The sequence below is a fragment of the Lolium perenne genome, chromosome 2 (assembly GCF_019359855.2).
Source record: "Lolium perenne isolate Kyuss_39 chromosome 2, Kyuss_2.0, whole genome shotgun sequence".
Classification (NCBI taxonomy): Eukaryota; Viridiplantae; Streptophyta; class Magnoliopsida; order Poales; family Poaceae; genus Lolium; species Lolium perenne.
The window spans coordinates 312,389,962-312,402,885 of NC_067245.2; the positions used below are offsets into that span (position 1 = coordinate 312,389,962).

A 12,924-nucleotide genomic window follows, 5' to 3' on the forward strand; every position below is an offset into this window, starting at 1 on the left:
AGAGTATATCTATCCGTCATCGGGATGGACAAAATCCCACTCTTGATCCATATGCCTCAACTCATACTTTCCGAATACTTAATCCCAACTTTATAACCACCCATTTACGCAGTGGCGTTTGATGTAATCAAAGTACCCTTCCGGCATAAGTGATTTACATGATCTCATGGTCGAAGGACTAGGTAACTATGTATCGAAAGCTTATAGCAAATGAACTTAATGACGTGATCTTATGCTACGCTTAATTGGGTGTGTCCATTACATCATTCATCAATGACATAACCTTGTTATTAATAACATCCAATGTTCATGATCACGAAACCATGATCATCTATTAATAAACAAGCTAGTTATACAAGAGGCTTACTAGGGACTCCTTGTTGTTCACATAACACACATGTATCAATGTTTCGGTTAATACAATTATAGCATGGTGTGCAAACATTTATCATAAACACAAAGATATATTATAATAATCATTTTATTATTGCCTCTTGGGCATATCTCCAACATGTGGGAGGGGCCATCGACACGGTTCATCACCACGAGTCTTTCTCCTTCTTTGGCCATGCTGTCATTGGCAGCCACATAAGAGACAATATCATCTGCGAATAAATCTGCTTGTTTGGTGAGGATTTGCAAAGTGAGAGCAAGGTTGGTGTCCTTCTGTTTGACAATAATCATGGCAATGACCTTGGACTTTGTGAACTCTTCATTCATTTCAAATCCATCATTGTATTTATCACAACCAAGGCCCTTGACCTTCACCCGAAGAGCTCCAAGTCTTCCATAAGCCTCAGCTATAGTCTCCCCTTCCTTGATCATGAACAAGGTAGCCTCAGTCTTGGCTGACTCATAAAGAGACTTTTGGATAAGATTGGTTCCCTCTTGGAGTACTACAATCCTATCCCAAAGCTCTTTAGCTGAGTCAATATCATTGACTTGGTCAAGCATCTTGCGATTGATGCCACTTCTAATTTTGTCACATGCAGAGGCATTGAGTTGACGGTTGTAGAATTCGGTGGAGGTCAACCTAATTGGATATTTTGGCTTCCGGTATGCATCAACAGTGATCTCCCACATCTCCACACTACATCTACGAATATGAAACTCCATAGAAGATTTCCAAAAGGAAAAGTGAGTTCCATCAAAATGGGGAACGTTCCCACTATGGTTTATATGAGGCATGGATGAAGTGTTTTTAGGATAGTCATGATTGACCTGATTGTAGGACTCCCCAGGGACAGCAACCCCACTAGAAGTCCCAGCACTTATCCTCTTAAGCATGGCACTCATGTCTGCCATTTGGCTCTGGAGATCATCATCCTTTTTCTTTTTCTCAGCTTCATATGCTAAGAATCTGGATTTCATCTCCTTAACCGAAAGGTTAGAATCTTCATCCAAACCCTTGAATAGTTTATCCATCTCACTCTTAAGGATATAAGGCCGTTAAAAAGAGTCTAGGCTCTGATACCAATTGAAAGATCAGATATGGTAAACCTAGAGGGGGTGAATAGGTTTCTACAAATTTTAATTCTTTCTTTGCAGTATTAGGCTTTGCAGAATATAGATGTTAGCCTAATGCAAACTAGGTGAGGCAACCTAGATGATAATACAAGTATCTCAAGCACGAAGGCTCTCACAGGATATATAACACAAGTAAAGAGTTCGGTTAGAAATAACCAAAAGCACGCGGAGACGAAAATGTATTCCCGTGTTCCCTTCCTTTGCAAGAAGGTACGTCACGTTTGGAGAGGTGGGGATCCCACGAAGGATTTCCCAACACCAGGAAGGCTCACCTTCTTCTCCGAGCCTATCCCACGAAGGAATAGCTCTTTCACTTGTGGTAGACTTTGAGGTAGCCTCCAAAGCTTCACAATCTTGTCAGGAGCAAATCCACAGCCCGGATGCTTCCGGACGATTTTCCCACCTAGGGTTTGAAACCCTAGAGTAGGTATCTCGAAGAATACAAGGGGGAACAAGAGTTGGCTCGGTGGAACTATAGATCAAGACCTCCTCTAGCTTTTCCTCGAGGGATTTGAGTTTGGGTGGAGGAGGAGGGAGATCTGAGGCTTTTGGTGTTTCCAACAATGGAGTATGAGAGAGAGAGAGCTCAAGAACAAAGTGTAGTGTAGTGCCTAACAGTTTTGAGCTAGGAGAAGGGGTATATATAGCTTCACTTGAAATCCAACCGTTGGAGACTTGTCCAGCTCAGCAGTAAGTCGAGGAGGCCGGTCTACCGGGCCAGGCGCCGGACTGGCCGGTGGCACACCGGGTGCCGCCGGGCCACAGACCGGGCCAGCCGGCTGCCACCGGGCCTGGCACCGGGCCTGTACTGGACGAGCATCCCAGCTTACTGGAAGTGCCCTGGTGTGCATTGGCGCAGGGGCTAGCAGACGCTGGGCCAGCCGGCGGAAACCAGACGAGTGACCGGGTGACAGCGGGGTGAGAGGTGCGGAGTTCCTAGAATGCGCCCGGTGTGCACCGGCGCCACATCCGGTCTGCGCCGGACTGGCCGGGGCTGCACCCGATGCCACCGGACCTGGCGCCGGCCAGAGGGAAAACTGGTGTTCCCCTTTTTCATCGAAGTGGGGGGTCTCCCTTCACCTTCTTGTTCCATTGATACACCATTATGCCTGATAGACTAATACCTGAGAATAATCTTGTAGGCATGCATTAGTGCGATTACTCTAGCTATGGTCTCATTGTTACCAAAATAATGGATAAGGGTAAAATACCCTTACACTTTGTGATAGCCTTCGTGCTTGAAGTTATATATATGTCTTGGTAGCACATAGTTGCTTGTCTTCTTAGCATAAGTTGTTTGTGCACATAGGTGAACCCTAATTATATAGGTTTGTGCTTGACAAATTAAACGCTAGTTTTATTCCGCATTTGCTAAGCCATATTCGTAAAAGTTTTAAACCACATATTTACGCCCCCTCTAGGCAGCATCCGTGTCCTTTCAACTGGAGACTCCAGTCCGGAGACTCCGGCCTTACTATGTTGAAGCCTACTTAGGCCGGAGACTCCTCTCCTTACAGGACGGAGCCTCTATCCCATCTATTTCCCGACAATGTGCATGCCGAAGACTCTGGTTCTTCTCAGGCCACATACTCCGGGGTAAGTTGCCTGCAATGGCTAGTTTCTGGAGAGCACCATATACAGCCTCCTTCTTTCCCAAGTGGAGGCAACGGTTCTGATTTCTCTCTCCTCCATTGTTGACCTTGAGCAGCTTGAGAACATCTAGATCAACATTTTCACCAATCAATATCCTTTCTAAGTGAGGAGAACATAGTGGATCTAGATCTTTGAGTTATTGGTGGATTTCCTCTGTTCTTTCCCCATATAGCTTTTGTAGCTTTGGTGGAAATTGAGAGTGAAGGATTATGAACACCTTTGTGTTCTTGCCATTGCATTTGATGCATCGGCTTGAGTTTTCCACGGTGATATGTGGAAGTGAAATTTTGCGAACTTATTACTCTCGAGTGCTTGTATTCGGAACTTGTTCCTCTTGGGTCATTGGACCCTAGACGACTTTATGGCTTAGTGGTGCCGTGGAGCTCAATCATTGTGGTGTAAAGCTCGGTGTCGATTTCTTCGGAGCCTCCAATTAAGTTGTGGAGATTTTCCCCAAGCTTGTACATGTTCGATGACCACCCTCAAGGGTCCCCTAGTGGATCGTGGCATCTTGCATTGTGCAAGAGAGCAAGGAGATTACGGTGATCTACCGTGGAGCTTGGAAGGGCATTGTGCTTTCATACCGCTCCATTGGAGACTAGCTTCATTTGGGAAGTGAACTTTGGGATACATCATCGTCTACTCGTCCCCTCAGTTATTCCCATACCCGATCCCTTTTCGTATACACTTTACATTGTGATAGCCTTCGTGCTTTAAGTTATATATCTTTCTATCACATAGTTGCTTGTCGTTCTTAGCATAAGTTGTTGATGCACATATGTGAACCATAGTTTATGTAGGTTTTATGCTTGACAAATTAAACATTAGTTTTATTCTGTATTTGTTAAGCCCATCTCGTAAAAGTTTTATACTGTCTATTCATCCTCTTATGTGCGACATCCGTGCCCTTTCATAAGGATTTGGAGATCCAAGCACTATCCAAGTGTTGTTACTTCTTGGAGGATGTGCACCTCCTAACCGGTCAGAGAGTCACTTGGTAACCTTCAGGGCGTGTTGTGAAGGATTCAACATTTGTGAAGACCGATTGTCATCTACAACATGTGAAGATCTCATCTTAGTTGTTGGGCATGGACTTGGTGTCCTAGCTCAAGGGAAAGAGTTTGGTCTTGGTGACCCAAAAATTGGTGTTCTTTAGACTTCGTTTCCTAGAGTTCTCAAACGAGGACATATGATAGCACCAATTATCCTAACCTCGGATACATCATTGTGTATGTGGTTCCCTTGCCTAACTCCTTTACTTCGTTACAATCTACTCTTCCACAAGTTATACACTTCTAATGATAGAAAGAATTGCTAAAAGTTCCCGCTTTCATCTAAATATTTTATTATCGCTTATTCACCCTTCTAGTCGATATAGGTGGCCTTTCAACATGAATATGATAAGATTGCATGTGCAAAATAGAGGATTGTGTAAACTTATTAAACAAAAAAATGGTGTTTCATTCATAAGAATAGGAAAAAACACAAATCGAACATGGCTATATCATATACAAAGGTTATGTCAGGTCATTAGCATGCAACTAATGGCATTTGTCTTGTTCTTCCTGGAGAGATTCGAGTGGATCTAGAGTTTTATTATTTTTACATTGAAACCCAACCCAAAGAAACAAATCATCCAATCATTTTATACTCCATTCCTTTGTATTCAATGAGTTTTTTTTGTAGGTGAAGTATCAAATGGATGGATAATTCCATAAAAAGGAAATTTTCATATTCATATGTTTTTTCCTTCACCCTTCGTACGGATTAAACATGCCCTAGATCAAACAAATAAATTATTTACATGCTGATTTGCACTCAAGATGATCCATAAGAAGGATAATATCATTTAAACACCAAAATTAACAATTATATCAGTATCATGGACTTCACAGTGTCAACATGGGTAATAAGTTCAAACATGAGATGAGCTTCTCCAATCTCCCCTGGAATAAATTTGTTGACTTGTACAAGAGCCAAAACTTTTAATGGGCATCTTTGGTTCCTAGGATTCTAGCAAGTAGGAATGGAAAACACACATGATTGGAGTGTAGTGACATCTTGAATGGTACACGATTGAAAGGATGGTGATTGTGCACATGAAAAAAATAGAGTTCTTCTTAAGATGTTAGTATTGCTACATTTTTTGTGAAATCTTTCACTAATGAATCACAAGGAAACATTACTATGGTACGTACCCTAGAAATCTGACAACTCAACTAAATAAACTTACGAAGGAGTAGAATCCTCCCAAAACAATCCTTCAAATCAAGTAGTAGGTACTTTTCGGTGCCCTGGCCGCGCGCTGCCTAGTGGCAAGTCGCCACATGGCAATGGTGATCATGGAAGTTTCCATCCAAACCGCGTGTTTCGAAATCGACGGCCACCGTTGCCGCCACACGTCTGTGTGATATAATTTTCCTTTTTCTGGGACCTCGGAGTATACGGATGATCCAAATTTCACATCAAGCATTCAGCTTCCACATAGTAAAGCACAATAAATCCCCTCAAACCAAAAATCCCTAGTGAACCCTTTTTTGTTCCTTCATTGCATCATCATGCCCTAGTCAGAAACAAGAACCCAGATCATGAAATGATCAGAAGGAGAAGGAGATGAGGAGAGAACAAGGCCGGGAAGCAAAAGGCCTGTAGCTTGGGTGGGTAGTCCCCACCCCCCCGCTGCTGCTTCACTTGTCGATCAAATCCAATTCAACGGCCGAAAGAAAAAACCTGCCCTGAGAGAGGAAAAAAAACGAGAGGAGAGACGACAGCCCAAGCCGAGATTGCGAGCGAGAGAGAGAGAGGAACACGAAGAAGCTAGGAGAGCGAGCGAGCGAGCGAAGCAAGGGCAGGCAGGACCCATCCACCCCCAACCCCACCCCGCGCAGCATCCGGGCCCCGCGGCCGCAAGCTCGAAGCAGCAGCGGCAGCATCCCGCCACCGCGAGATTCCGGCGGGCCCGCGGGGAGCACTCGAGCGGCGCAATTCCTCGGCTGCTCCAATCTCCAGCCCCCAATTGCTCCCGCCCGCGCGCCCCCACCCCACGGAGGTCAGCTCAATTTCCGCTCCCCCCATCGGATTCGCGCCGGTTCGCGCCCATTCCCCCTCGGAGATCCGGGTCGCCGGCGCGGGCCGGGATCATGCCCCCATTGCTCTAGGGTTTGGCCGGGCGCCGCAATTGGGCTTCCTCCTCCCTATGCTTCATTCGGGCCTCGGGCGATTCGTGCGGGGGTGCCACTGGACATGAGATGAGATCCCCCGCGTGGCCGGCGTGCTGGGAATTCGCGCTCTGCAGGAAGCGCCATAAGCCCTAGTGCGATTCCATTGATCCCAGCCTCGGTTCCGTTCCTGCAATCTGTCTCTGCTACTTCCCTTCACATATTTGGGGGGTGTGTGATTGTGTTTTATTCATGGATACAGTCAGAGAGGAGGTCTGGCCAATGGCTGCTGCACCAACCCAGCAGGCGCCAGCGCCTCGGGGTCCGCACCCGCCGCAGCAGAACGGCCGTGTTGATCTCCGGGACCTCAAGGCTCAGATGGAGAAGCGGCTGGGTCCCGACAGGTCGCGCCGCTACTTCGGCTACCTGAGCACCTACCTCTCGCAGAAGCTCAGCAAGCCCGATTTCGACAGGATGTGCCTGCTCACGCTGGGGCGGGAGAACTTGCGGCTGCACAACCGGCTCATCCGCTCCGTTCTCTACAACGCCTACCAGGCGCAGTGCCCGCCGCCACCACCGGATGCCGCGAGGTCGGCCAAGAAGGTTTCCCAGGCTGCTGCTGGAGCGTTTAATTCATGCAATGGGGATGCTAGGCTGTTGCAGGTCCAAGGATCCAGGCCAGTCGGCGCAGCAGTGCAAGATCACCAGTTGAAGGACCGGTTCAAAAACATGGGCCCAAATGGTAGGGTGGAAGCCGCTGCTGCTGCCAGTCACACCCAGGTTGTCCGTGCCGCACCGGAGAATGGCGCCCTGAGTTCAGTCGAGTTGAAGAGATCCGTGTCCTTTCAACAGCATGAAGCAAAGCATCTGCGCGTGGACCAGCTGCTCCCTGAAAACGTGCTTAAGAGAAGAAGAGTTGTGAGCGATGCAGCTGCAGATCATTCTGCTCAGACGTCGAGAAGTCCGCTACGAGCTCCGCTTGGGATCCCCTTTTGTTCAGCTAGTGCAGGTGGGGCTAGGAAGCTATTGCCGTCAACAGTTAATGCGGGTGAAGATCCCTTTACCAGCTGTTATGAGCATGGCCAGCTGTTGAACACGGAGGTTCTGCGTAAGCGGATGGAGAAAACGGCTGAATCGATGGGTCTAGCAGGTGTCACGATGGATTGTGCTGAGCTTCTGAATAATGGCTTGGACTCCTACTTGAAGAGCCTGATTAGGTCATCTGTTGACTTGAAAGGAGCCGATGTTCGAAATGATGCAAGAAGAGGGGCGTCGTATAAGCAGCATGCCCACGGGAAGCAGATTAACGGTGTTTGGTTGCCGAACGAAGTCCAGATGCAATCGAGCAGTGGACAGTCAGAAGCTTCGCATGATAGCAGAAGTCACCGCTTGATCTCTGCTGATGATTTCAGGGTAGCTATGCAGCTGAATCCCCGACAGCTTGGGGAGAATTGGCCAGTCCTTCTCGAGAAGATATGTATACGCCCCTCGGAGGAAAATGACTGACAGATGCTGCTTGTTAGTTCAGATCAAATTTTGTCCGATGTATTTCTTCTTGTCCCATCTAATGTACATTTGAGCTGAAGTAACAATACTGCAGTCACATCACAGAAGATGCATGTTTGGGGATCAAGGCAGAATTCTGCTCCCAGATTTGTAGTGAAAGAAAGCCATTCTTTTGTCCTGATAATGATGCCCCAATAAAGGAAGTCGTCTTCTGTTCCTGCTGCTTAGGCCTCGTTAGGACTCCCGAGGTGGAGACTGTTACATCCATAAGTCCCGACATCTATGTAACATCTGGCATAAAGGGACAGAGCACAGCAAAATGCAAGTGCTGTCATGTAACTTATAGGGAAATGTTCTGTGAGTTTCTAGATCAGGATGTACATTATTGATTGCAAAATTTTCTAGATTATCCTCAGTACTAATTCAGGATCGTGGATGTTAATTTTATTTAAATTCTTTGTAACTGTTTTGCAAGTTATATTCTAGATCTAATATTTCTCCTTTGCTCCCTTCGATCTGCATGTGTTTCTTCAGGAGTGGGTGGCTTGTTGTCTGAAGTCCTTTTTGCGTTTTTACTCTAGAGTCTAGAAATGAAAATGTTAGATATATCCATAATTGAGTTGTGTATCATGAATCTGAATCTTATGTTGTCACCTGAAGCAAATGGATTCCCTGTTGAACATTGTGGTATGTAATGTTTTCCCATCTAACTTTTTTGGTCAAATATTTACTTCTGGAAGGGAAAGAAATTCTGATGCAATTTCAGGTCAGTACAATTGTATGTAGGGACTTGGCTAGGTTACCATTTTTTACAAATAAAGCTGATAAACACATTTTGATAGTTGCATGCTGCAAGTATGACGCCTCAGTTTAATCTTCTGCTCTATCTAAAGTTGGTTAGAAGTAGTCCTATGCAATCAATTCTGTATACACTGGTGTGGTCAATTTCACAAAGTTATCTGGCTGTTTTCAATTGTTTCATCTCCCAGGTGTTGAACTGCAAATTGCGATTAAAATTTGTCAGTCGGTTGCACCATTGCTGTATTTAGTATTATGTGGTGTCACTTTAAGTTTTACTTCTCCAGCACATAGAGTGGAGGAAGAAGAATATCTGTAGCTGACTTTTTTCTGGATACATTTGTCAGCATTGAATCAATGAACTCTGTAAATAGCTGATATTGTGGGATTTCCTCTCCGTTCTGTTGCAGATTTGGTGCTTACATTTGTTGCTTATCTGATCTGTTACCAGATTAAATATATGATTTGTTTTGACTCTAGAGTCTAGAAATGAAAATGATAGATATATGTATCCATAATTGAGTTGTGTATTATGGATCTGATTCTCTTGTTGTCACCTGAAGCAAATGGATTCCCTGTTGAACATTGTGGTATGTAATGTTTTCCCATTAACTTTTTTGGTCAAATATTTACTTCTGGAACGGAAAGTTTCAGGTCAGTATAATTGTTTATAGGGGCTTGGCTAGGTTACTACTTTTTACAAATATGAAGCTGATAAAAACATTTTCTATATTTTTTGATAGGAGTAAACTGCAAGTATGATGCATGAGTTTTATCTTCTGTTCTGTGTAAAGTTAGTTGGAAGAAGTCATATGCAATCAACTGTGTATATACTGGTGTGGTCAGTTTGACAAAGTTACCTGGCTGTTTTCAATTGTTTCATCTCCCAAGTGTTGAACTGCAAATTGTGATTAAAATTTATCAGCACGTTGCACCATTGCCGTATTTAGTATTATGTCCCATCACTTAAATTTTCACTTCTCCAGCACATCGATAGTGCATCATAGAGTGGAGGAATAAGAATATATGTAGCTGACTTTTTTCTGAATACATGTGTCAGCAATGAATTAATGAACTCTGTAAATAACTGATATTGTGGGATTTCCTCTCCATTTCTGTTGTAGATTTGGTACTTTATGTTTATTGACTCGTCTGATCTGTTACGAGACTAGATATGGAGAACTTTGATGCATACTAATTCTAATGCAGAACTTCTTTTGCTGGTGTGCTAACATGATATATTGGAATATCTAGCTGTTGCAGAGTATTCGATGCAACTGATCTCCCTGCACATAACTGCCTTACATTTTGCCCTGGAGTATCCCTCACTTTCTCATTTCTGAAACTGTATCAACTTTGCTGCTCTGTTCTCCACTCTGTAGAGATACTACTACCTATGAAAGAGTATTTCGGCCCTAGAAATCTTCAACACAATTTTTGTTGTGCAGATAAACTTAAAACTGCCCTCCATAACACGGGTACACAGTTTCATATGCTGAAATAGATATTTGTTGAAGATGACTAGTGAACAAATGTCTATTTTTCCTTTCAAAACACGTTTAGTTTTGATGCAATTTGGTGTCACAATGCACTGACTGAACTGAATAATTTGTTGTTCTGTAGTGCTTCTCTTATTACGCTCCTCTCCTTGGCACCTGATGAGCGATGCTGAAGAAATGGTTCTGAATCTAGTTAAAGACTGCTGTGAAGGTATGTACAGACCGGTATCTCTTTGATCGAAACTAACTGTAAAATATTTACATCAAGCAGCAGAGCAGGAAGAGATGCCTGTGAACAGAAATCTTGGATGTAATTTGAGATGCGCATATGAACTCTGCTTCTTAGGACTCTGACATGTTTTCTCGTTCTTTCAGGCAGGAAGAGCTCTCTTTCTCTGTACTACAGGTATGCATGCAGTTTCATGTGCGGGAAACAGATCTGTAACGTAGATAACTAGTCATCAGATGTCGTTTTCTTTTCTTTTGCAATTGGCATTACGTTGCACCGACTGATCTGGATATATTGTTCTATTGTATATAGGGAACCATAGTTGGTAAACAAAATATTCCGCTTCTCTCCATTTTGGACGAAGTTTGTTTCCATAGCGCGTACTCATGTGAGATGATGAGGAACTGGTTCTGAAGCTAATTAAAGACTGGAGCAGAGGTATATATACAGACAGGTATCTCTTTATCGGAATGAACTGTAAAATATTTACATTCGGTAGCAGAGAAAGGAGCTATGCAGGATATAGCTGCAGGGGCAGGATGAGTGACGACGACAGGCTGCAATGCCCGGTCCTCCGGTCGTCGGTCAGGATCAGGCGATCAGCAACGCGGACGAATGAGGTCCATGGTGTGGTGGCGGCGCCGCGGTCCGAGCCAGATGAGTGCGCGTGAGCCCTTGGGCGTCGGCGGCGCTCGGGCCATCTTCTCCGTCTCCGACCGTTGCAGCATCTCCCACATGACCTGCACGTCCTGGTACGCGCATGTCTGGATGTCGTCGTGCAGTCTCACCAGCGCACCTCGGCCATCTGCACAATGGTTTCGTCGTCAATCAGCAGCAGGTACATTTGGCCATATGTAGAGTTGCAGTAGTAAAATAAAACGCAAATCAACACATCGATCATCACGAAGTCTTTTGTGTCTTGCTCCAGATCGGTGCGGTGTGTGGGGCGGTTCGTTGCAGGTGGCTTCCCCTCCATGTTTGCTTGCCATGCACACAGTGGTAAGCATGTGTCGCTGGCCATGCCGCCGCTCTCTCATCTCTTGGCCGTATCCCACTCCTGCATACATATGCATGTACAGTTTTTTCCTGTGTATCGGTCGGTGTACGCCTGACCGGTCTCCTACCTATGTATGTATCTCTATCTGCCTACCCATATCCATCGCCAGTGATGCATGTGTGATGACGTGCATGAAGACAATGTGGCTGCATATGCAGATAGGGGTTTTGCCACCCACGAGAGACAGGAAAGACTGAACGGCGAATCGTGCCACGGAGGAAGTGGCAGTTGCCGCCCAGTGCAGAGCATGCATCCTTGTCTACCTACCCATTAATTCCTACCACCTTCTTCAGAATCTTCAGAATATGCTAAGGTACTCCCTCCGTTTTCATTCAGATACATCTCAATCTACGACAACTGATATGGAACGGTGGCAGTATGTATGTATTATGTGTCAATGGCGCATGTCCATCTCAACGATGATATTAAGTTAGCGCATAAATTGATGGGCCGGAAAGTTTGTTCGTCTCAATGTGTCTCGATTGCGTGACAGATAAAAAAAACAATACAATATGAATGATAATGTATATTTCTTTTTAACTTCGGATAAGCACTTGATGGAGCCATGGAGGAAGACATTCTTCCTGGACAAACCCAGGACATGCATGCTAATTTGTGAAGCTAGTTTATATATATGTAACTATCTTTTCCCAACGAAGTGCGGGTCGTACAAACAAACGAAAACAAAGGTGCGGCATGGTCGCATGGACTACGGATAGTGGAGTCCAGTCGTGAGCATGCGATGCACGGTGGGAGACACGTGGCACACGAGAGAACTATTCTACTCGATGCCACAAACTCTCAGGCGAGAGGGAATGCATATGTGTGTAGCGCTGCATGCTGATCTTTATACGGGAGATTGTATGGCTTGTCCTGTTGCGCAGAAACTAAACGACAGCCACGCATATGCCTCGTGAGTCGTGAACTCGTGATGCGTAGTATCTTGAGTACCTGCACTATCCTGAAGGTGTACACACCATCAGTTTCAGGCGTCAGGCGCTCACGTGGTAAAGGACAGGAGCTTCCACTCTGATTTAATGGCGATGTGGATTACGCAGGAGATTGTCAAAGAGATCGACCCAGCAAACACTGCTAGTAAGACATCACTGACTGTAAATAGATCGACGAAGCATTGCTACTTATGTCCAGTGATAGACAAAATGATCAGGGCATGCGCAGCCGTGTTTAATCAACGAGAAGATGTGGACGACGAACTGGCCGGCGGTGAGGTAGCAATCGAACTTACCACCATGTTTCTTGCGGCGCAGCCGCGCGGCGACGACCACCCACGCGCGCCTCACCGGCACGACCACCGCCTTCTGCCACCAGTCCGTCGACCGATCCCGCCCGTCCAACATCGATCCCCTGCGTCGCCGGCGACTTGGCACACTGTGTTATTGGAGAGGAAGGACTGAAGGAGAGGGACAGACGGCGATGAACACGAAATTAGCTTCCTTATATACGCGTGGAAGATCAGGGAGATTTCGCCACCTAACC

At 45.4% G+C, this 12,924-nt stretch overlaps 2 protein-coding genes across 2 annotated transcripts; one reads left to right on the top strand and one right to left on the bottom strand.

The window, feature by feature from the left end:
- The first annotated feature begins 5,832 nt into the window (after positions 1–5,832).
- On the top strand, positions 5,833–8,266 carry LOC127336822 (uncharacterized). The gene has a single exon (XM_051363686.2). It carries the CDS (start codon positions 6,591–6,593, stop codon positions 7,842–7,844), a length of 1,254 nt encoding a protein of 417 aa, XP_051219646.1. The 5' UTR covers positions 5,833–6,590; the 3' UTR covers positions 7,845–8,266.
- Positions 8,267–10,776: 2,510 nt separating this feature from the next.
- Positions 10,777–12,893, bottom strand: LOC127336821 (uncharacterized). The gene is made up of 2 exons (XM_051363684.2): positions 12,674–12,893; positions 10,777–11,175 (listed from the first exon to the last, which is right to left on the bottom strand). The coding sequence occupies exons 1-2, from the start codon at positions 12,783–12,785 to the stop codon at positions 10,970–10,972; spliced, it is 318 nt and encodes a 105-aa protein (XP_051219644.1). The 5' UTR covers positions 12,786–12,893; the 3' UTR covers positions 10,777–10,969.
- Positions 12,894–12,924: the final 31 nt, after the last annotated feature.